This window comes from Mustela erminea, chromosome 9 (genome assembly GCF_009829155.1).
Source record: "Mustela erminea isolate mMusErm1 chromosome 9, mMusErm1.Pri, whole genome shotgun sequence".
Taxonomy (NCBI): domain Eukaryota; kingdom Metazoa; phylum Chordata; class Mammalia; order Carnivora; family Mustelidae; genus Mustela; species Mustela erminea.
The window spans coordinates 108667424-108688329 of record NC_045622.1 but is presented as its reverse complement, the minus strand read 5'-3'; the positions used below and the strand labels follow the sequence as shown (position 1 = coordinate 108688329).

At 53.6% G+C, this 20906-nt stretch overlaps 2 protein-coding genes across 4 annotated transcripts in view; one reads left to right on the top strand and one right to left on the bottom strand.

Annotated features, from left to right (window-relative positions):
- Window positions 1-3345: 3345 nt before the first annotated feature.
- C9H11orf86 (chromosome 9 C11orf86 homolog) lies at window positions 3346-5134 on the bottom strand. Of its 2 annotated transcripts, none has more exons than XM_032359680.1 (2): window positions 4798-5134; window positions 3346-4192 (listed from the first exon to the last, which is right to left on the bottom strand). In XM_032359680.1, the coding sequence occupies exons 1-2, from the start codon at window positions 5065-5067 to the stop codon at window positions 4097-4099; spliced, it is 366 nt and encodes a 121-aa protein (XP_032215571.1). In that variant the 5' UTR covers window positions 5068-5134; the 3' UTR covers window positions 3346-4096. The 2 variants fall into 2 exon arrangements, with proteins under 2 accessions (XP_032215571.1, XP_032215570.1); XM_032359679.1 differs by having other exon boundaries at window positions 3346-4196; window positions 4799-5134.
- Window positions 5135-16791: 11657 nt separating this feature from the next.
- PC (pyruvate carboxylase) overlaps window positions 16792-20906 on the top strand; it is a 96590-nt gene continuing 92475 nt past the window's right edge. The window contains exon 1 of one of the 2 annotated variants that reach the window (XM_032357562.1): window positions 16792-16897. The gene's annotated coding sequence lies outside the window, so the exon portion shown is untranslated. Of the gene's footprint in view, window positions 16898-17432; window positions 17581-20906 lie in introns of those variants that run through there. The other variant, XM_032357563.1, reaches the window with a different exon arrangement.

Below are 20906 nucleotides of genomic sequence, written 5' to 3'. Positions count from 1 at the left end.
TGCTTGATCTGCCTTGTGAGCTCCTACCCCATTCTGCATCGAAACAGAGCCGCTGGTCATCAGTCTGTCTGCCTGTCTGTCTCCCTCTCAAGCAGAACTGTGAGCCTGAGCACTAAGGTCCTGTGGAAGGACCTTGAGAAACAGTGTCTCTGGTTCTGGAAACGCACAGAGGGGCAGGGAGTGGGTTGAAGGGTCCCAGGTCCCTCCAGCTCCTGGATCTGAGCCCCCATGGCATGGGAGAGGCCGGGGAGGCTCTGCCCTGCGGGCAACAGGACTGGAACCCCGGGGCACAAAGCCTGCTCTGCTCTGTGTGACCTTTGGGCACAGGCGGGCCGAGGGTGGAGCCCTTCGAGAGCCGGGTGCTGGCTGCGTCATCTCTCCACACAGGTCACCCCTGCCACACACATCGGGGAGGCCTCCAATGGTGTCACCTCCTCCCGCTCAGACCTGTGATATAGGCAAAGTCCGCTGAGGTCGGCTAGCTGGTCGGCTCAGGAGCTGGCCGGCCCGGAAGCAGCCTTAGACCCCCTCCCTCTCACCTTGATTGAACCCAAGCCCCTATTCGGTGTGGCCCAGCTTGGTGTGGTGCCCGTGCCCCCTCCTGTCAACTCACCCCACCCCAAGGGTATCCTCTCTTCTTGACAGAAGCTGAGGCCCCCAGGGCCATGAGTGTGTGAGGGACAGTCACAGAGCCGGGCCTGAGCCCAGTGGCCTGCCCACCCCAGGGGAGTGAAGTCTTCACGTGCAGACAAAACCAAGACGGGCAAGGCCCAAGGAGGGCACAGCTGGGGAGACAGGGAGATGGGGAAGGGGACCGTCGGCCACATGTATGTCCAGAGCCCGAGCCAGGGACATCTGTCCTGCCATAGACCATTCACATGGTTTGCACCTCCCAGATGCACCGTGTTCTCTCTGGGCCTCCCAAGCAACTCCCCCCACCTGGAACACTCCCTCCCCACCTCCCTCGGCCTGGCTAACTCTTCCCCTTAGTGGCAGAGGACTCAGGACTTCAACAACTGTTTGCTGAGCACCTTCAAGGAGACAGACACCGTCCAAGGTGAGCGGTTCGCGGTGAGCAAAGAGAATTGTCCCGCCTTCTGGAAGTTTCCCGTCCCCAAGGGACCACACAGAGCTGACAGAAAAGAGCAGGGATAGACTCGCGGCTGTGACGAGCAGCCCCCAAATCAGAGGCTTCACACGAAGCCTATGGCCTATGTTGAGGTCCTAGCATGGTTGAGATGGGTGATGGGGACTCTGCTTCTGTGCCACTGTCATCCCCTAACTTCAGAGCACCCTTGGGTCCTCTGCACTGGGCAGGCCTGTGAGTAAAGAGGGAAGCATTGAGGGCTGGGCGGGGAGGCTTGGCTACTGGTTCTGGAGGGGCACGTGTGCCACGGGTACGCATGCTCCACTGGCCAGAGCTTGGCCACAAAGCCACACCAGAGTGCAAGCAAGTCTGGGAGCTGTCACCTAGCCAGCACGTCGGGTTTCAACACCCGGCCAGTCTCTGCCAGGCAGAATCACACAAACACTGTCTTAGTTTCTTGGGGCTCCTGTAACTATGCCCCAAATTCTGTGGCTTAAGCAATAAGAATGTATTATCTCGTGGGGCTGGAGGCTCCAGGGGACGATATTTCCTGACTGTGCTGGCGGCCACTGGGCGCTGCGGGCGACCCTAGCCTTCCTGGGCTCGTGGTCACTTCACTGCATTCCACGCCGCCCCCGCCTTCACATGGCCTCGCCCTCTGTGTCTTTTCCTTTGTGCGTCTCTCTAAGGAAGCTTCTTGTTGGAGTTGGGTGCCTCCCACCCCAAGAATCCAAGAGGACCTCCTCATCCCATGATCCTTAATTTTTTAAAGATTTTATTTATTTATTTGGGACAGAGAGAGCATGAGCAGGGGTCATGAGAGGGAGGGGGAGAGGGAGAAGCAGGCTTCTCGCTGAGCAGGGATCCCGATGTGGGACTCGCTCCCAGGATCCCAGGATCATGACCTGAACCCAAGGCAGACGCTTAACCAACTGAACCACCCAGGCGCCCCGCTCTTCCACTGAATTGTATCTGTAAAGGTCTTTTTTTCCATAGCAAGCAAAAGTCACAGGTTCTGGGGATTAGAATATGGACGGATCTATTTCGGGGCCACTTTTGGGGCCGGATCATGTGGACCCCTTCCCATGGCCACTGGCCTCCAAGAGGCCAGACACAGAAGCAGCAAGGCCTCTTAAGGCCCCAGCTCAGAAGTCCCCCATCATGACTTCTACCGCATTCAGTTACTCTGAGCAGGGCAGGGCCCGCCAGATTCACGGGAAGGGAAAATAGAATTCCTCCCCGGATGGGAGGCATGCCTCACTCACTCAACAACTTATTGAGTACCTAGTATGGGCCGGGCTCGGAGCCGGGCACTGGGGTCCTAGTGGTGAGCAGGCCAGGCCCCCACAGAACCTTCTGTTTTGTGGATGATGGAAGTTCATAACTAGACAAACCGGTCACAGAGCATGACGAATAGAGCAGCAAGGATTCGGGCTAGAAAATCCCTGGGGACACAGAGGCCAGGATGAGCCTAGAGGGCAGACACCTGGAGGGTGACAAAGACACCTCCCCATTTCTGGGCCTCAGTTTCCTCCTCTGGATGAGGGTTTGCCACAGCCATGGACTCAAACTATTCTTCCTGGAGTTCTAGGGCTGCCCAGAGGCGCCCAAGAGGCTACTGCAGAGGGTGGCAAAGCAGCGGGCTTCTAAAGTTTGTGACTCGTTGGTCTGGAAGCTTCTGATCAGCTCCCAGATTCCAGACTCCAAGTTGGGCACCCCAGTCTCTGATCCCAGTGGCTGTCTAGAACAGATTTCCCCAGGAGCCCTCTTGTTCCTCAGTGGCCCTGCCGGGGTTCTGGACTCCGTGGAAACAGGGAACCTTCCTTTCTGTCTGGTTGGACCCTCTTCCCACCATCCCAGGACAGACCTCGCTCTGGGACACCCCTCACCTTTGACCTTGGGTCTGTTTCAGCCAAGGGACCCCACAAGAAGTGCCAGTGTCTCTCAAAGAGCTCAGACCCTTTGGGGTAAGACTGTCCCTTCGGTGTAGCCTTGAGCCTCTCGCTCTTTCTGGGCCTCGGAGGGAGCCCAGCCTCATGACGGTGGGCACAAAGGCAAAGCACTCTCCCCAAAGCTAGTGGGAGGGGTGGCAAGTCCTCTGGGGAGTGAGGTCAAGAGAAGTGGCAGGAAAGACCCAGCCTCCTGGGGACCCATGGGGAACCCATCCCTGGTGCCCCCGGTCCACCATTCTGGCAAATTCTGAGCCAAGCCTTTCCCTCATCAGGCAAATTAATCACTAGGCACGTAGTTTACTTCAGCTTGGCAATCTTTATTCCTAGGTTCAGCCCCAAGGGTGGGAACTGGGTGTGGGTGGGGCCAGAGATGCCAAAAACAATAATTCCTTCCTCACTCTGGGCCTCAGTTTCCATTTCGGTCGCACAAGGTGGGAAGGGATCCCCTGCTTCCTTCACTGGGACACTGAGGGTTCAAGTGACCACATACAGGCCTGGGCCTTTCAGCCACACAGCTCCGGTACTGACAAGTGCCCTGACTCAGTCCTTGCCCCTGGAGGGCTCGCTGTCAGGGAGGGAGACCCGTCTCGCCCCCCACTAGCTGCTGACAGGCGGGGCGTGGGGAGCGTAGGGGGTCAAGAGCCTCTCAGCCATGGGTCTGGCTTCACTGAGCTCTGTCCTGGAAGTTCATGACTGGGCTTGTGTGGGGCGAAGGGTGTCAACACCCCTACTTCTAGGCAGGTAAGGCCCTCATACCTGTCACTGTCCAGGGATGCCCCCTTGCCCAGAGGGCAGAGTCCACCAGGAAACAGAGATGAGCCCCCTTCTTCGCAGCCCTTTTGGGGTCTTCCTTGCAGGCTGGCCTTGGAGTGGAGGGCCAGGGCCGAGGGGCAATCACAGGACCCTCGGGTGAGCTGACGGCAGAGGCCTTGGTGCACCGTGGAAGGAAGGCACGAGTGGTCCACGCAGAGGGGTCCAGAAGGCCGAGACGTGGTGGGTCAACAGACATAGCCATGCCGTCTGGGTGCCCCAGAGGCCTGCACTGCTTCCGACACCCTTAGCTGGTGGTGCCCTGAGGGGGCTGTGGGGAGGCTTGCCGGCTCAGGGTCACACCAGGGAAGCTGGAGACAAAGCTCTTCCATCTTCTCCTCACCTGCGGGAAGACAGAGGAGCGGGGAGATCAGGGCTCGGTCTCAGGGCTGTGCGGTGGGCTTCAGTGTTGTTCCACCTACTGCCACGAGGTGGTGGTAGACCGCAGAGACCGGGGCACTGCCGGGGGGGGGGGGGGGGGGGGGGGGGGGGGGAATGGGCACCTCGTCCAGAATAAGGAGGGAGGGCCAGGATCCCGCAGCTCCCACCAACGAGGTCAGGATTCCCCCTTTCCTGGGGCAGAGGAACACAAGATGTAACCCTGGGGAAGTTGTATTGGCTGATCTCCTTGCCTCCAGCGAAATCCACCCATGTAACCACTGCCAGATCGATCATTTTAGAACAGCTCTGACCCTATCACCAGCCGGCTCTAAAACCTTCCGTAACTCCCCAGTGCCTAGGGGATAAATCCCAAATGCCTTTAGGGCCCTCTGAAACGTGGTGACTGGATACCTCTCTTCCAGCCTCATCGCCAGACAGTTCTGCTGTCTTCTTGGTCCTTGGTCCCCCATGTTTCTACTTCTGAGCCTTTGCTGCCCTGGGTCCCTCTCTGTGGAGTCCCCACCATTCCCCTGCAGTGCTCCTCCGTCCATCAACCCGCAGCCAAACCTGCTGATACTGCTTCCGCCACTGCTGCCTTTTTCCTTGCTGGGCCTGGATGAGCCGCTCCGTGTCCTCCGGGCCCCCTGGCAGCCACTCCTGACCGGGCATCTCCAGCCTTTCTGAGCCTTCGATGGAGGGCCTGGACTTCTCATGCCCCTGCGTGAGGCTCAGTGCCCTGCGCAGTCTGCTCTCTCGAGGCTTCCCCCAGGGCTCCTGGAGTTTGCCGTAGGTGGGCCGTGGTCCTCGCAAGGACTGGCTGCGTGGGCCCGACCCCATGGTTCTGGAGGCCGAGAGCACTGGACAGCTGCAGGCCCCTTGGCTAGCCAGTGGCTTCTGAGATGGCCTGGAGTCTCTACCCTTGTGATGGGAACTTATTTGGGGGCAAAGGTTGGTACTGCTGAGGTGGCCATCATAAACCAAAGGGCAGACCACAGGGTACAAGCATCCCTGAGTCAGCACCCCCACTGCCTCTCTCTACCCGAGGGAAAGTCGTCCAAGAAAGACAAAGACCTGGTGAGCAGACCTGGGGCCAAGGCCAAAAAGAAATCGTCCTAAAGTATGGTTCTAGGCATGCTCAATGACCTGGTCTTGGGCGACAAAGGAACATAGGACAAATTCTCTAAGTTCTCAACTCTAAGCTTAGAGCCCCAGCTGTTGTGTCTGAGAGAAGACTTGAGGTCCCCTGGCCTGGCTCAGCCCTTCAGGATCTCCTCAGTAAAAGGACTTACTAACCTAGTTTCAAAGCACAGAGCTCGAGTCATCAATGCTGGTAACACTGAGGGCAGAGATGCCCCTCCTGCCGGCGGGGACACATGAACAGATCCCACCAAGGGGGCACCCTGAAAAAGAAAACATTATTAAATTTAAAAGGGAAGTAGGAAACGGGACAGTTCTGGTCTAGAAGAGTCAAACTCATAGAGACAGAAGGTGGCGCGGGGGCTGCCAGGGACTGGTTGTTTCCCGGTTGTAGGGCTTCAGACCCCCAGAAGAAACGTTCCAGAGATTGGGGGAATGGCACCGTGAACACTGGTAGTGCTACTGAATTGTACAGAAAAATGGCTACATGGTAAAATGTACGTTTCTGGATATTTTACTGCGGCTGGACATGACTCAATAGCCCAGACGAATCCCTAACCCTTCTCACTTGGTCTTATCAGCTGCAAAATGGGTCGCTGTGAAAATCCGATGAAATCGTGGATGTGGAAGAGCTAGACCACCAGCAGCGGCTCTTTCAGCCTCATGATAGCCCTGTGAGGGGGGCACTGTCATCCCCATTTTGTAGATCGGGAAACAGAGGCTCGGAGGTGACGCACCTGCGGGAAGCACGCCCAGTAAGAGGCTGAGCTGGGACTCGCTCCTTGGTTAGAACCCATGCTGCGCCCATTCTGGTCCCCCTGCTCTGGTGTTGGTGGCCGAGGTAGGACCCAGAGCCGGGGGTCCTCCTCTGTGTTTGGGCTGCTGCCCAGGGCCCCCTGTCTGGGGTCAGGGAAGCGCTGGCTGCAGCTCTGGGCTCATCCTTGACCTCTGCCGAGGGCTGGCCTGGCTCTCTTTCCTCTGTCTCTCAGGGTTGCTAGGCCTTCCCGGGGTGAAGGGTCTTGTCATGTCCTCCAGGCTCGTCTCTCAGCCAGAGGAGCTCAGGCAGGGCCACGGTGAAGAGGAGCATGGAGAAGAGGGGCCCTCTTTTTTTTGTTTTTAAATTTTTTTTAAAGATTTTATTTATTTGACAGACAGAGATCACAAATAGGCAGGGAGGCAGGCAGAGAGAAGGGGGAAGCAGGCTCCCTGCTGAGCAGAGAGCCCGATGTGGGGCTCGATCCCAGGACCCTGGGATCATGACCTGAGCTGAAGGCAGAGGCTTTAACCCACTGAGCCCCCCAGGCGCCCCAAGAAGGGCCCTCTTTACTCCAACCCAGACCAACCCTCTAATGTCCAACCCAGAGGCCAGCCCTGGTGCTGGATGAAAGGCAGCACAGCCATTGTTTATCGATCAGGACCCTCACCCCCATGCAATGGGCTCAGAAAACCCCTCCCCCCAAACCCCCACTTTCACTGAAGCCTGGTCCAGGAAGAGTTCGCTGACTCAGACTTCTGGGACGTGCTGGGGTGAATCATACTCACTCTTGTGTCAAGCAGGCAGCGGCTCGATATCCTCCTGCCAAGTGTGTCATCTTACAACTTCCCCAGCCCTTGGACAAAATGTGTTCCCTTCCTTCCCTGCTGCCCCCCTGCCTTCATGTCAGCTGGGAAGCACTTGCCTTTTCCAGACGCTGCTGTGCTCGGGGATAACCAGCCTGGGAGCCCACTGTCCCCTCTGCATGGCTGAGGGAGGCAGCCCCCCTCCTGCTCCCCAACACCAACCCCCCAACACAGTTTAAACACAGAGATTGTTGCAGGATTTTTCTTTCTCCGCTGATGCCCACGGTTCTTGGCCATGCCACTGGGAAGAACAAAGCGGTAGACCGGACAGAGGGGTGGGCAGGATGCGAGGTTACCGGAGGGATTTACTGAGCAAAAGTGAGAGCACAAACTTCAAGCAGGAAGGAGACCCGGAGGGGTTGCCGCGGGATTTCTGAGTCCAGGGGTTTTTACTGGCTTGTGGGTGGGCCTTTTTAATCTGATTAAGCCTCTGGGCCGGTCAGCCAATCAGATTTTTATCACTTATCTATCCTATGGAAAGGATGGAGGGCTCCTTCCCCAGCGTGTAAAATCCTTTTAAGCGTGGTTTCCTCTTGAGGGCAGGAGCGCTGGTCCCTGCCGGCCGCCTGCCTCCCAGTCACCCTCCGTCACAGTCACACACTAGGCCTTCCCTCCCTCCACTGGGTGTCCCTTGAAGACTTTCCATCTCTGTGTTCCCAGGACCTGATGCAGTACATATTTTGTCTTAAATATTGGAGACTTTTCAATGTTGCTGCCTAAAAAAATTACCCCAAAACCTAGTGGCTTAAGGCAACATTCATGTAGCACCTCCTGTGGGACAGGAGTCCAGGCCTGGCCGAGAGCGGGGGCACCTCTGGCTCAAGGTCCTTCACAGGCTCCAGTCAGGGGCCTGCTGCCATGTCCAGCTTCAGCTGCGGGGAATCAGCCTCCCCGGTCACTCAGATGGCTGTTGGCATGACTCTGCTCTTTGCAGGTGGAGGGCCCGAGGGCCCGAGGGCCTGAGTTCCTCTCTGGTTGCTGGCTGTTGCCACGTGGGCCTCTCCCAAGGGCAGCTTACAGCATCGTGGCTGCTGACTTCAGCTGGAACCAGCCCATGGGAGGGCAAGAGATGGGGGCAGGCCAAAGCTAGAGTCTTTGGGGAACTCCGTCTCAGAAGTGACCTCCCGTCGTTTCTGCCCTGTTCTGTGCCTTCCTGGGGGAGAGTCACCAGGTTCCGTCCCCACTCCAGGGAGGGATCCCCACAGAGCTTGGACACCAGGAGGCGGGATCGCTGGGGGACATCATGGAGCTGCTTACCCACAGACCGGGATTTTATTATTTTTAAAAAATGTATTATTTATTATTTTTAAAAAGATTTATTTATCTACTTGAGAGGGAGTGTGTGTGTGTGTGTTTGCACGTGCACACCCACGCAAGCACAAGCAGGAGGGAAGGGCAGAGGGAGAGAAAGCGCCAAGCCGACTCGCCGCTGAGCACGGAGCCAGAAGGGACTCCATCCCAAGACCATGAGATGGTGATCCAAGCTGAAATCAAGAGTCAGATGCTTAACCAAGCCACCCAGGTGCCCCAGGTCTGTATTTTAAACCATCACGCTGCCCGAGTTTAGAGCCTGGCACTTCTGTGTGATAGCTCTGTGTTTGAATGAGTGGCTTAACCTCGTGTGCCTGCAATTGATCAGCTACAAAGTGGGGAAAATACCTTATTTCACCCAACCTAAGGTGGTATGAAAGGTAGCATTAATTCATACATCATTAAGAAAGAATACTCAGGGTGCCTGGGTGGCTCAGTCGGTTAAGTATCTGCCTTAGGCTCAGGTCCTGACCCCCTCCCTCACTCTCTGGCTTGTGCTCTCTCTCTCTCTCACAAATAAATAAATAAAATCTTAAAAAAAAAAAAAAAAGAGTACTCATTGCCCATTCATTGGAAGATGCAGTTCATTTCAGAGAGGTTAAAATGGGGGGTGGGGGAAGTGGTGTGCTGTGAAATTAATGAAACACATTGTATCTCTTTCCTAAAGTGGGTTCTGGGACTTGATACACAGGAAAGCTGCAGATGGGGGCCGCCCACCAGCTATTCTTTCTTATTAGTGAGCCAATGAAATTAATCTGGATCTACACACTTCAAGTGAGACTTTTAAAAAAATTTTTGATGAGGGGCGCCTGGGTGGCTCAGTGGTTAAATCCTCTGCCTTCGGCTTGGGTCATGATCTCAGGGTCCTGGGATCGAGCCCCACATTGGGCTCTCTGCTCAGCAGGGAGCCTGCTTCCTCCTCTCTCTCTGCCTGCTTCTCTGCCTACTTGTGATCTCTGCCTGTCAAATAAATAAATAAATCTTTAAAAAAATAATAAATAAAAAATTTTTGATGATACCTAGGAGTAAGGCCCAAAAGACAAGGGATTCTCATACATATAAAAACAGACACTGAGCGCTGATAGTGCAGGAAAGGAGGATGGAGACCACATTTGGTTTGGGGGTAGGGAGAATCTGGGCAGGCGGCCTGCAGGAGGTGGTGTTGGAGCTTAGCCTTGAGAGCAAGATGGATTGGTGCAGTAGAGATGGGGGCTGAGATCCTATGGGCGACCAGAGCCTGGGAACACACAGGGTTACCCCCAGGGTGGGAGAAGAATCTGGAAAAGCTGATGGAGTCCAGTCTCTAGGGAAGCCTGGAGATGGAGATGGAGTGTGTCTTCTGTTGCAGGAGCCTTACGTCCGTGCTTACATTTCATCTTCATACTACTCTGGAGCTTAGCCCCGTTTTTCAGATGAAATAACGGAAGCCCAGAGAGGTGAAGCAACTTGCCCAAGGACACACAGTCGGTAGTGGATCTTACATTCTTCCTTGTGGTGTCAGACCGACAAACGGAGGCCTTAGCAAATGTGTGACCACCCTTTGTGGATGGTCTTCACACACCCTATAGGATGATCAGACAGAACTATGACCCGAATGGGTAATGCCTCTAGAATCTTCCTTAAAAATATGATGCCTGCCAGAAGGGTGGCGAGAGACTGTCCAGATACACATATTTAATTTTAAAATTGTGTATGTTTCAACTGATAATTCATCTCTTTGCCTGAGCAACTCTTAGTACAGTCTGTTTTGGGGGAACTAGTTATTCTTCTGCTTCAGAATAATGGCACCAGATGTGTTCATGGTTGTGGTTTCCATTGCCCCACAGGAGGCTAGAATGCCAGGCTATCAGGTTCAATGTCAGACTTTAGCGTCATTTGCACTTGGAGAAATCAAGCAAAGGGAATGATAAATTATAATAATGCTATTGAGTATAGAAGCTCCCATGTTCTGAGCCCTCATTCTCTGCCAGATGTTGTAGGGCTTCCTACATGTAGTCCCAAAGAATCAGGGGAAGATTATTTTTACGTTACATACAAAACAATCGGGATCAATTGGTGTAGGGTCCCGGAGCTCACAGTATAGGTGCTTTTGTAGTTTTTCTAATATGTGGGACCTGATGGCTGTTGATGGTGAGCCTGTCCCTTCTCCTGTGTGAGCCTCCTTCCTCATCTGTGAAATGGGTGGGTCCCGCTGGAGTGTCCCAAATGCCCCTTGTTAAAAAACACCAGTTGCTGGTCCCCATCCCAAGCCTCCTGCATGGACAGGGCCTGAGAAGCTGTCTACACACCCATGACCTGGGTGATCTGTATCTTGTGGGAAATCTTGGAAACATAATTGCTCAAGGCCCTTCTGCCTCTGAGGACTGTGATTTTAGGACTCAGATTTCAAATCAAAGCCCTCCCTTTGAAAGTCTGAATTCTGCACATTCTTGCCTTCTCTTTTCCCCCAAGGCAACCCAGTGGAGCCAAAAGACCACAGTCTGGGAATCAGGGGACTGGAAGGCGAGTCCTGGCTCTGCCCCTGACTAGCTCTGTGATCCAGAGGGAAGTCCTTCCTTTCTCTGAGCCTCAGGGGGAGAACCAGAGGAGCTGGGGCTTGGAGTGGGGGCAAGGGGAGGATCTTACCCTCCTCTGCCTTAGCCTATGAGCAGCAGCCTTGGTCTGGGCCTGTAGTGCTGTGGGGCTGGGATTTACTAGACCAAGGCCCACCTTCATAGGTAGAAGGTCTGACCTTCTTGTAGAGATCCCATGACGGCATGGGCTCTACAGGCCCAGTGGGCCAAATAGCCAGAGTAGGAGGAGGCCAAAAAGACAGGGTGTAGGAGTCTGGTCCAGGTCCCTGTGTAGGAGTCCCAGGTCCCTAGGAGTAGGTGGTCTGTGGGCTTAACTAAGCCTGGAGACCGCAGCGGGGAGGCATTGGGATTTAGTTTCCTCCAACCCCAAAACTATATTTGGGTGGCCACGGCAAGGGTCCAGGGCAGCCTCTTACAGTTGTTCAGTTTCCACACTGCACAAATACTCTTGGCAAGCTTGGATGGCAATCCAGCCCATGCTTTGCCAGCTCAGTCATGTGCTGGCATGACTCTGCTGCTGTCCTTAGAAGGGCCTCATCCCCAGGATGCCACCAGAGGAGCATTTTTTCTTCATTGTCACAAGGTACAGCATGGGTCAACGGTGTTGGTGGGTAGGTGGGGCAGCCTGGACACTTGAGGACCTGCCCGGAGAAGAGACAGATCTTGAACCACCTCCATCCCCCATCACACACCTCAGGGGTTTCTGGGCTGCTTTGAAGAATAGAAGCCACAACTCCAGCCTGTGAAAAAGGACAGGCTTTGTCCATTCTTCTCACCTCCTCTTTCCATCCTGAAGTATTTATTTATTTATTTATTTATATTTTTAAAGATTTTATTTATTTATTTGACAGAGAGAAATCACAAGTAGATGGAGAGGCAGGCAGAGAGAGAGAGGGAAGCGGGCTCTCTGCCGAGCAGAGAGCCCGACGCGGGACTCGATCCCAGGACCCTGAGATCATGACCTGAGCCGAAGGCAGCGGCTTAAGCCACTGAGCCACCCAGGCGCCCATCCTGAAGTATTTAACCATGAGGTCTCACCAGCAGTCAAACTATCTGAGGTTCCAGCTGCTAGTATTTGGTTAATCTTTTTAAAAAGTAACTTTCTGGGCGCCTGGGTGGCTCAGTGGGTTAAAGCCTCTGCCTTTGGCTCAGGTCATGATCCCAGGGTTCTGGGAGGGAGCCCCGCATTGGGCTCTCTGCTCTGCAGGGAGCCTGCTTCCCTCTCTCTCTGCCTGCCTCTCTGCCTACTTGTGATCTCTGTCTGTCAAATAAATAAATAAAATCTTTAAAAAAAAAAAAAAGTAACTTTCTGAGGCACCTGGGTGGCTCAGTCATTAAGTATTTTGTCTTCAGGTTGGGTTGGGTCGTGATCCCAGGATTCTGGGATCAGGCCTTGCATCCGGCTCTCTGCTCGGCGGGGAGCCTGCTTCCTCTCTCTCTCTGCTTGCCTGTCCGCCTACTTGTGATCTCTGTCTGTCAAATAAATAAATAAAATTTAAAAAAAAATTAAAGATTTTTTTTTTTTTAAAGTGACTTTCTTTTGTCTCCCAGGACAGGGGATCTGGGACATCTAGGTTGTGCTTGGGAGGTCCTCAGGGAAGCCTTCTGGACTGTCACCAGCGAGAGATGGCTTCATGGTGGCTGTTACAGTTTGAGGGACCTACCTGGGTGCTTCTGCTTATCTTAACTGCTCTGGGCCTTCCGCACAGCTCCCACCTCAGGCAGTAATTCCTGAACTCGCTCCCTGCCTTCATCCTATCATGACCCCCTGCCTTTGTTTAGGCTCTGAATGGGATTCCTTTTACCAATAAATTTATCTGATAAGCTCTCAACTTATCTCTGCCCGTCTATCTATCTATCAACTATCGACTTAGCATAGGCATCGCCCCCTCCAGGAAGCCCTCTACACCCCTCTCATGGAGTAAGGAATCCCTCTTTGGGATTGCACTCTGGCCATTATCTCTAGCACAGCACTACACTGTTTTAGAATCCTACGCTTTGAGGTGTGTCTCCCCATTCTGGTCTCAGAGCAGCTTGGTGGGGGACAAGTAGCTCCTTTTTCCATTGGGTGTTGCCAAAATGGCGGTGGAGTGACTGTATCTTGTTGTCTCCTGTCTCCCCCTTCCTCCTTCCTGGTCTGGGGCACTGTAGACGCCTCCCTCCTCAGACTCTGCTCCTCCCGCCAGCCCATGCCCTCCCCCTCTTTAGCTCTCCCCTTCCGCTTAGATGTGGTGCCCTCTGAACTCGCCTCTCTATTGGTGGATTCCACTCAGCCTCAGGGGTTGGCTGATGACTCCCATTCCTTCATTTGCTGACTATTTATTAAGCATCTGCTGTATGCCACATTCAACTCTTGTAGTGGTAACGTTCAAATGTGAAAAGGGAATGGGAATACAGAAGACAAACACAAACCAAGAACTTTCCAGAAAGTGACTGATACTAAGAAGCTGTAAGGCAGACATAATCCTAGCTTAACAGGAGCCCATGAGCTGCTCTGCGGCCACCCTTGGACCCCTCTCTTCCAACTGAGCTGTGCTGCGTGGGCCCTATACACCAGAGGGAGACTCCTCACTAGCTCCTCCACATTGCTCTGAGCTGTCTTTCCTGCCTCATCTTCCCCTGTAGCCTCTTAGGAACTCAGCGAAGTCTCCCAAGGTTTTGGTGGCCTTAAAATCAGTTGGGGGTTGAGAGGTACCCAGGTGGCTCAGTAGGTTAAGCATCTGACTTTGGCTCAGGTCCTGATCTCAGGGTACTGGGATCAAGCCCCACGTTGAGCTCCACACTCAGCTGGGTGTGTGTCCCACTCCCTCTGCCCTTCCCCACTTGTGCTCTCTCTCTCAAATGGATAAATAAAATCTTAAAAAAAACAATAAAAAGAGGGGCACCTGGGTGGCTCAGTGGGTTAAAGCCTCTGCCTTCAGCTCAGGTCATGATTCCAGGGTCCTGGGATCAAGCCCCACATCGAGCTCTCTCCTCAGCGGGGAGCCTGCTTCCTTCCTCTCTCTCTGCCTCTCTGCCTCCTGTGATCTCTGTCTGTCAAATAAAGAAATAAAATCTTAAAAAAAAAAAAAGAATTAGTTGGGGCTTTTGATACATAAATAGAAGATAAAAAGATTCTTGGGCCCAACCACCAGATTTACTGAATCCTTACTGAATTAGGGATGGGGGGAGGCAGGATCTGTTTTATTTTTATTTGTTTTTAAACAATATTTATTTATTTATTTATGAGAGTGCGCATGTGCAGGGTTGGGGGTGCAGAGGGAGAGGGACTAGCACCACCCTGAGATGATGACCTGACCCAAATCAAGAATCAGACGCTTAACCAACTGAGCCACCTAGGCGTCCCCTGTTTTGTTTTTAAGGAGCCCCAGGGGGAGTATTATTATCAGAAAGCCAAGAGAGTAACTTCTCTTGGTCTCTTAGTGGGTCTCAACACTGACCCACATTAGAACCATTTGGAGAACTTCTTTTATTTTATGATTTTTTTAAAGACTTTATTTATTTATTTGACAGACAGAGATCACAAGTAGGCAGAAAGGCAGGCAGGGAGAAAGAGAGGAGGAAGCAGGCTCCTCACCAAGCAGAGAGCCCCTTGCGGGACTCGATCCCAGGACCCTGAGATCATGACCTGAGCCGAAGGCAGAGGCTTAATCCACTAAGCCACCCAGGCACCCCCCATTTGGAGAGCTTCTTAAACTAGCAACGCAATGCAGGGATCTCATTCCCCAGAAAGGGATCCAAGTAGTATTCTGCTGGTCATTCGAAGCCCTCTGGGTTGGTGAGAACGATGGAGTTGTACTCAAGAATCTGTGTTTCCCACTAGCAGGCATCCTGTCCCGAAGAGATTCCATCACTCGTGGTACAGACGCCCATACAGAGGGATGCTCAAAGTCACCTTAGGCTCTCCACTCAGGTTTTTGTCTGGGCAGTTTTCTCCATCTGGGATGGACTACCCCTTCTAACTGTCCTCTCAGGGAGCTCAGCCTGGGGGTAGGAAAAAGCCCCAATGGACAAGTGTCTTGTTTCCTAATCTAACTTGAACTAGATAATTTACATGTCTGTGTTAACTGTTCAAAACCCACACTTTTTCTGTTCATAGCAGTCCATTTTCTAGTTCTCAATTAGTTTCTTTGTTCAGACCTCTGCCCGGTGGTTGTTGACATGGGAATCACCTGAACCGGGCTGGAGCCACCCATTCTTTGCTCATTCGAACCCCACAGGTTCACAGGGACCAGCCAGGGCTGACCTGACCTTCATAGCGCCTACAGCATGGCCAGCCCTAGAGCAGGGCTTTGCCTTTCCTGAGGGACACAAGGGTCCACATTTTACATGTGCACAGTGAGGGATATAAGATACAGGCAGAAAATGTTGAAATCATGAGGTAGGCATGCTAGATGAATAATAGGGGACTCAGTGTCTATCAAGTTCATCTACTTATTTATTTCTTTATTTGAGAGAGAGAGACAGAGAGAGAACGTACAAGCTGGGGAAGCTCCAGGCAAAGGGAAAGGGAGAAACAGGCTCCCAGCAGGATCTAGATCCCAGGACTGTGAGATCATGACCTGAGCCAAGGGCAGACACTTAACCAACTGAGCCACCCAGGCACCCAGAGTCCAATGGCTTCTAAGAGGAAATTCAATCCAGAGAGGGAGGGGCCCTAAGGTCACAGTGCTTAATTCTTTCCAGCATTAATGAAGTTCTGATGCAGGAAGTGTCCTAGGACGGGCATCTAATAGAATGTAAGCTCTACGATGTGATGCCACAGGGCCCGTCTTTTCACCACTGTGCACTGGCATAGCACTAGGGTCATCATAGGTGCACAATCAAATGAATTGTTAATCGAATCACTATGTGGATCTGGAGAACTGGGATTCTAATCCTTGCTCTGCTACTAAAATAACTGTGTTGGACTGACCTATGTTGAAGTTCAGCCAGATAGGTGGAAGGAAGGACAACAAAGTTGGAGAGACAAAACAGACAGAGAATGTGACAGACATGACAGGGAATGGAGTTGTAATATTTCTCCATACTCAATCAACAATTTCTGGTTAACAAGATGTTCTCATAGTCCTTGATCCTTACCACGGTCTGGAAGCGGGTTATTTTTCCTCCATGCCCTGATTACCATCTGGTGTACCCTATATTTTATTATGTCTTTTCTCTCAATGTAAAGCAGAGATTTTGTTTGGTTTTGGTTCACTCTCATATCTCCTAATTGGCAGAGAGCCCAGCTTATGAAGCTTTCTGTTTAATCAAGCCTTCTAAACCTTCTAGGTCCCCAGGGGTCTCGATTTGCAGATTAAGAAACTGAGGCTCAGAGTGATGAGTTTGCTTGTCCAAGGTCAAACAGAGACGGACTCTTGCCCATCACCACCACTCCCACAGCTAAGGGACAAAATCACGCACACCCGTGTGGTACGACTGCCATCTCCTTCGCCCTGCCCTTCGCAAACCCTTTTCCTCTCCCCTTTTCCCCATCAGCTCAGTGCATTTAAGTCCAGGCCAGATATCTTGAGTCCCCGTGCGATCTGTTATGCTTGCGGCTTTCGGAGACACGTGCTACTCGGGTGAATGAATCGCACCTCCCCACCCCCGCCGACAGCCAATCACAGCGCGCCGGAGCCCAGTTACTTCCGCCTATTGCGGGCGGAGGCCCCGGCGGTGCGGCCCACGTGGGGCTCTATGGACAAGGGAGTAGGCGGTGGTGCGGCAGGGGCGGGCTCTCTCAGCCTCCTCACCAATCCCGGGACCCGCCGGCGACGCGAGGGGCGGGGCTGACGTGGGGCGCCAAGGCTTAAACGTGACGGGTAGGCGGGGGGTAGGGAGGAGTCCTGAGCCGGGAGCGGTGAGTGACGGGAGTCACTGTCCAATAACAGGAGGGGATGGGCTGCCTGAGCCAATAAGAAGTCTGTAAGGCGGGGCCAGGACTGCAGCAAGTTCGGTTGCGCGGAAACCGCAGCTGTTCCCTGTCAGTGGAGGTAGCGGCGGTAGAGACGGTGGCGACGACTTGCGGCGGAGGCGCGGAGGTGAGTGCCGGCGGCGCTGCGCACCTTCCTGTACTCGCGGCGGGTCGGAGCGGGTGGGCGTGCGCCAGCACCGCCGCGGGGGACGCTTATGTAAGGGTCGTGCGCGCCAAGGCGGTGCGGGCTCCACGAGTGACGGCTGGAGGAGACGGCGGCGGGCGGTGCGAGACGCGACGTGCGCCGCCCCTCCCTCCCCTTCCCTCCCCCTCCCCCTCCCACGGGGATGGCCGACCCGCGCGGGTCCACCCCCGCCCTCCTCCCTGCGCGCGCACGCGCTCCAGAGACCCTGCTCTGGGGTCCTGTCGCCCGGACCCCGGCCCGCCTCCTCGCCTGGCTCCGTCTGCCCCGCGTCCCCTTCGGCGGCCGGCGGCCTTACTCCTGCCCTCGGGCCCATTTTGCAGATGGAGAAACTGACGCGCGGAACCCTCAAATGCCAAGGGCGAGGTCCCTGAGGGTTGGAACCCAAGTCTGTCAGAATCGGGAGCCCAAGCGTTCCCCAACGTACTAGAAGTTGCTTAGCCCTGCAGAAAGCCGTGGGGTGCAAGGCGAGGGTTTTCTGTGTTCCAGGTGCCTGCACTCCGACTGCCGTAGGGATTCTCGTAGTAACCCTGTCGGGATCCTCGGTTCCATGGATTTCGGAGGGGGAAGCAGCGATTCGTCCTAGGCTGCTCCGAGAGGAGGAGGAGGTGGGGATGGACTCAGCCCGTTATTCTCGGGCTTGTAGCAGTTTACAAAGTGCACTGGCCGGGGGCGGTGAGGAGCAGCGGGCGGTCCTGGAAGTTCCCTCCTGGGCACGGAATCGGAATCGGAGCCGTGGCTTTGAGGACCTGCCCTGGCAGGTTCTTTCCAGCGGGACTTGTTTTGTGTACTTTTGAGTGAGTTGTTTCACCTCTCTCGAGCTCTTTCCTCATCAGACACATGCTGGGGTGAGGCCAAGTCCCTAGGCTCCTGGCAGCTTTGAAACGAGTCTTAAAAATCGAAACACTCCTTTTGTGAGCGAGAGGAGGCCAGGGCTGTCGTCCCCATTCTGCAGCTGAGAAAGTTGAGGCTCCAGGAAGTGCGGGTGTTTGCCAGATCCCAGTATTAGCCTCCAGTGTCTTTGCCTTCCTTGGGGCCAGGAGCCCTGGTTTCCCTTGCCACCCTTTCCCTGCCTGTGATGCAGACACTTCTGGTGGGGTTGGATGTGCTTGGCGTTTGTGGTTACTGTCAGTGACAGCTTTTCTGTTTGCCCAGTGCTCATCCTAAGTCTGGAACTCTCCATGGCATTCTTTTGCACCCCTACCATGTTGGGAGTCCTAAACTGGGCATTGGAAGAAGACTTCGGAGGTGAGGTTAATCCTTGTCCTAGGACTGCTGGCAAACCGGGGAGAGAAAAAGAAAACCTAACCAGTGAGTCAGCGTGCCACAGATGTTTGTAGAGAGCCCAGCGTGGATGCGGCGTGGTCTCTAGGAGGCCCCTAGGAAATTCAGTAAAGGCCCACAAATCAGACCACACACCAAGGCCAGGGAGAGGAGAAATAGGCGAGACTGGGGCAGGCTTCCTGGAAGAGGTGAGTCATGAGTCTTCTTCAGTTCCACTGGATCCTTCAATGAAGAAGCAGTGATTGGATTTGAGCAGTCCAGGTTTTATTATGGAGAGTTGAGTTTAAGCAACTAAAACCTGTAAGATAAAGGCTGAGGAAGGTGTGGGGGAGAAGATGGGAGGAGTCGCACTTCCCACTTGAGTAGAAGGTTTGGCCGGGCACTTTGAAGAGGCCTCTCCAGGAGATGTAACAAGGTGAGGGTGCTTGCTATGGTGCAGAAAAAGGCAGAAGTGAGATTGGGTCTGCAAGTGCAGAATGGGGTTTGGTTGGGCTCCGAGGGCCCAGCAGCTACAGGTTGTGTGTGTCTGTGTTCTGTGTGAGCAAGCGGCCTCTGGTTCTTAGTGGCTCCCCTGCCCTGCCCTGCTGGAATGGGCTTTGTTCACCATAGTTGCTCAATATCTGTTTGTTGAATTGAATTCGGTTGCCAGCCAAAGTTTCTACAATTTGTCCCAAAGTCCCCTCTGTGCCTTATTCCCTTTTTTCTCTCCCAAAGCCTGTGCCAGTTCTCACTTCCAGGATCATCCTTCTGGGAAGTTCGCCCTGCTGGGTAGCCGCCTGGACCCTTGCTGCCTCTGACGTACCAATACAGGCCACCTGCCTTTTTTTTTCTCCCCCCCTTTTCTTCTTTTTTGCCCTCTTCTTTGCTTTCTCCTTGTTTCCCTTCTGGCACCCAGTACCCCAGGTGCTGTGCCAGGTACCAGTCCTCCCAACAGTGCTCACAGAGGCCCTGGGACCATGGCAGGGTAGACTTCAGACCCAGGCCATTCCAACTTGCAGTTCTCTGTGTCCCTCTGCCCTGTGACTTGTCAGTGCTGTGGACAAATGTTTCAGGTGAATTACTGGAAATGGCTCAAATTGGAAACCAGTGAGGAAGTTGGGGAACCAGGAAAGGGTCCCATTTAGGAACTGCACTGATGACTGTTCTAGGGCAGCGAATCTGGGAGGAAGGCCTGGCCAGGCCCCAGACCATGCAGATCTGTCACTGGCACGCTGCCGAATGAGCTGGACACCTCCCTTGAGTAGACAATTTTCCTGGAGGATTAGGGTGGGCCTTCTTGTTGGCTGTCTCCCAACAGCATCTGACCCTCTTCTGATTGGGCCCTGACTCCTCCCATCCAGAGAGAGAGTGCCTGTCTGCGGGCTACTTTCTCACCGGAGGCCTCCTTTGCAGAAGTGGGCCATTTTGCCTGTTACTCTGAAACCTCATCTGGGCCTGACTCACTCTCCCTTGGTCTCTGTCCTAGTTGCTTCTAGTCTCAGTTGTAGACCTGTTCTTGAGCTGCCAAAGGAGTAGGGCGCCATAGTAGACATGGGAAATGATGGAAGGAAGAACATTCCTCTCACCCCCGAACAAAAGATGTGAGGCCATCTCATGGGTTTTTTCCTTCCGTTTCTCTCCACAGGTACCTTCTTCTGCCTCTGCCCTCATCTGAGACTGCTTGCCATCATCCCAGACTTGCCTTTTAGTGTCTTCCTTTTAGTATCCCGTCTTGTTCCTTGGCAGCCTTGTTTTCTCTAACTCTTCTGGACTCAGGCTTTCCTGCATTATTAAGTCTTGACAAGTCTGTTCAGTTGGATGTGGGCTTTTGCTAATCCCACCGCATGTATTACTTGGTGATGACAATAGCCCTACAACCAAGGGGCTGTTAGGCCCTCATGTACACGTCCGCCCCAGGCCGCCAGACTCGGGGGTCCGTGCCTGGTTCCCTCTCCTGTATTACCTGTTTTCATCCTCTGTTAGCTTGCCCTCGACAATTTGCTCTTGGGCTTTTTGGGAACAGAGCCTGTACCTTCTGGCATGGCTGCCTCATGCAAGGTATGTGCTTGATAAATATTTTATTGACTTGAATGCCCCAAAGATTTCGAGCCTTGACATAATTTCTTAAGGCAGCTGATCTTAGAACATGGATTCAATCCATTCAGCAGCTTGCTGGCTTGTGTCTCCATTTTGCTCTTTACTGACCAATGGCTAGAGCTGACAGGTGTGGCTTCTCAGAAACAAGTGGTCCAGGGGCGCTGGGGTGGATCAGCCCATTAAGCATCTTGGCTTCTGCTCTAGTCACGAGCTTGGGGTCCTGGGGTCATGGGATTGGCCCCCTGTCGGGCGCCATGCTCAGCGGGTCTGCTTCTATACCCCCTGCCACCCCATGGTCACTTGCTCTCAAATAAGTAAAATGTTAAAAACAAGAAAAACCCCAAGTGGTCTGTAAAACTCCAAAAAATGATGGGCTTCTTTGGGTCTGAAACAAGGGATGTGCTCTCTTGTGTGTATGTTAGCACTAAAGGAAAAGATCTGAGGAAATAGGGAAGTAGGAGACATATCAGCTCTCAGGTCACATAAGACAGTTCATAATTAGTGTCAAGTTGCTTGGTGAGACAGGAACCAGGCTCAGGGAATCCAAGGGGTAGGTAGCTCCTGAGGCTTGGAG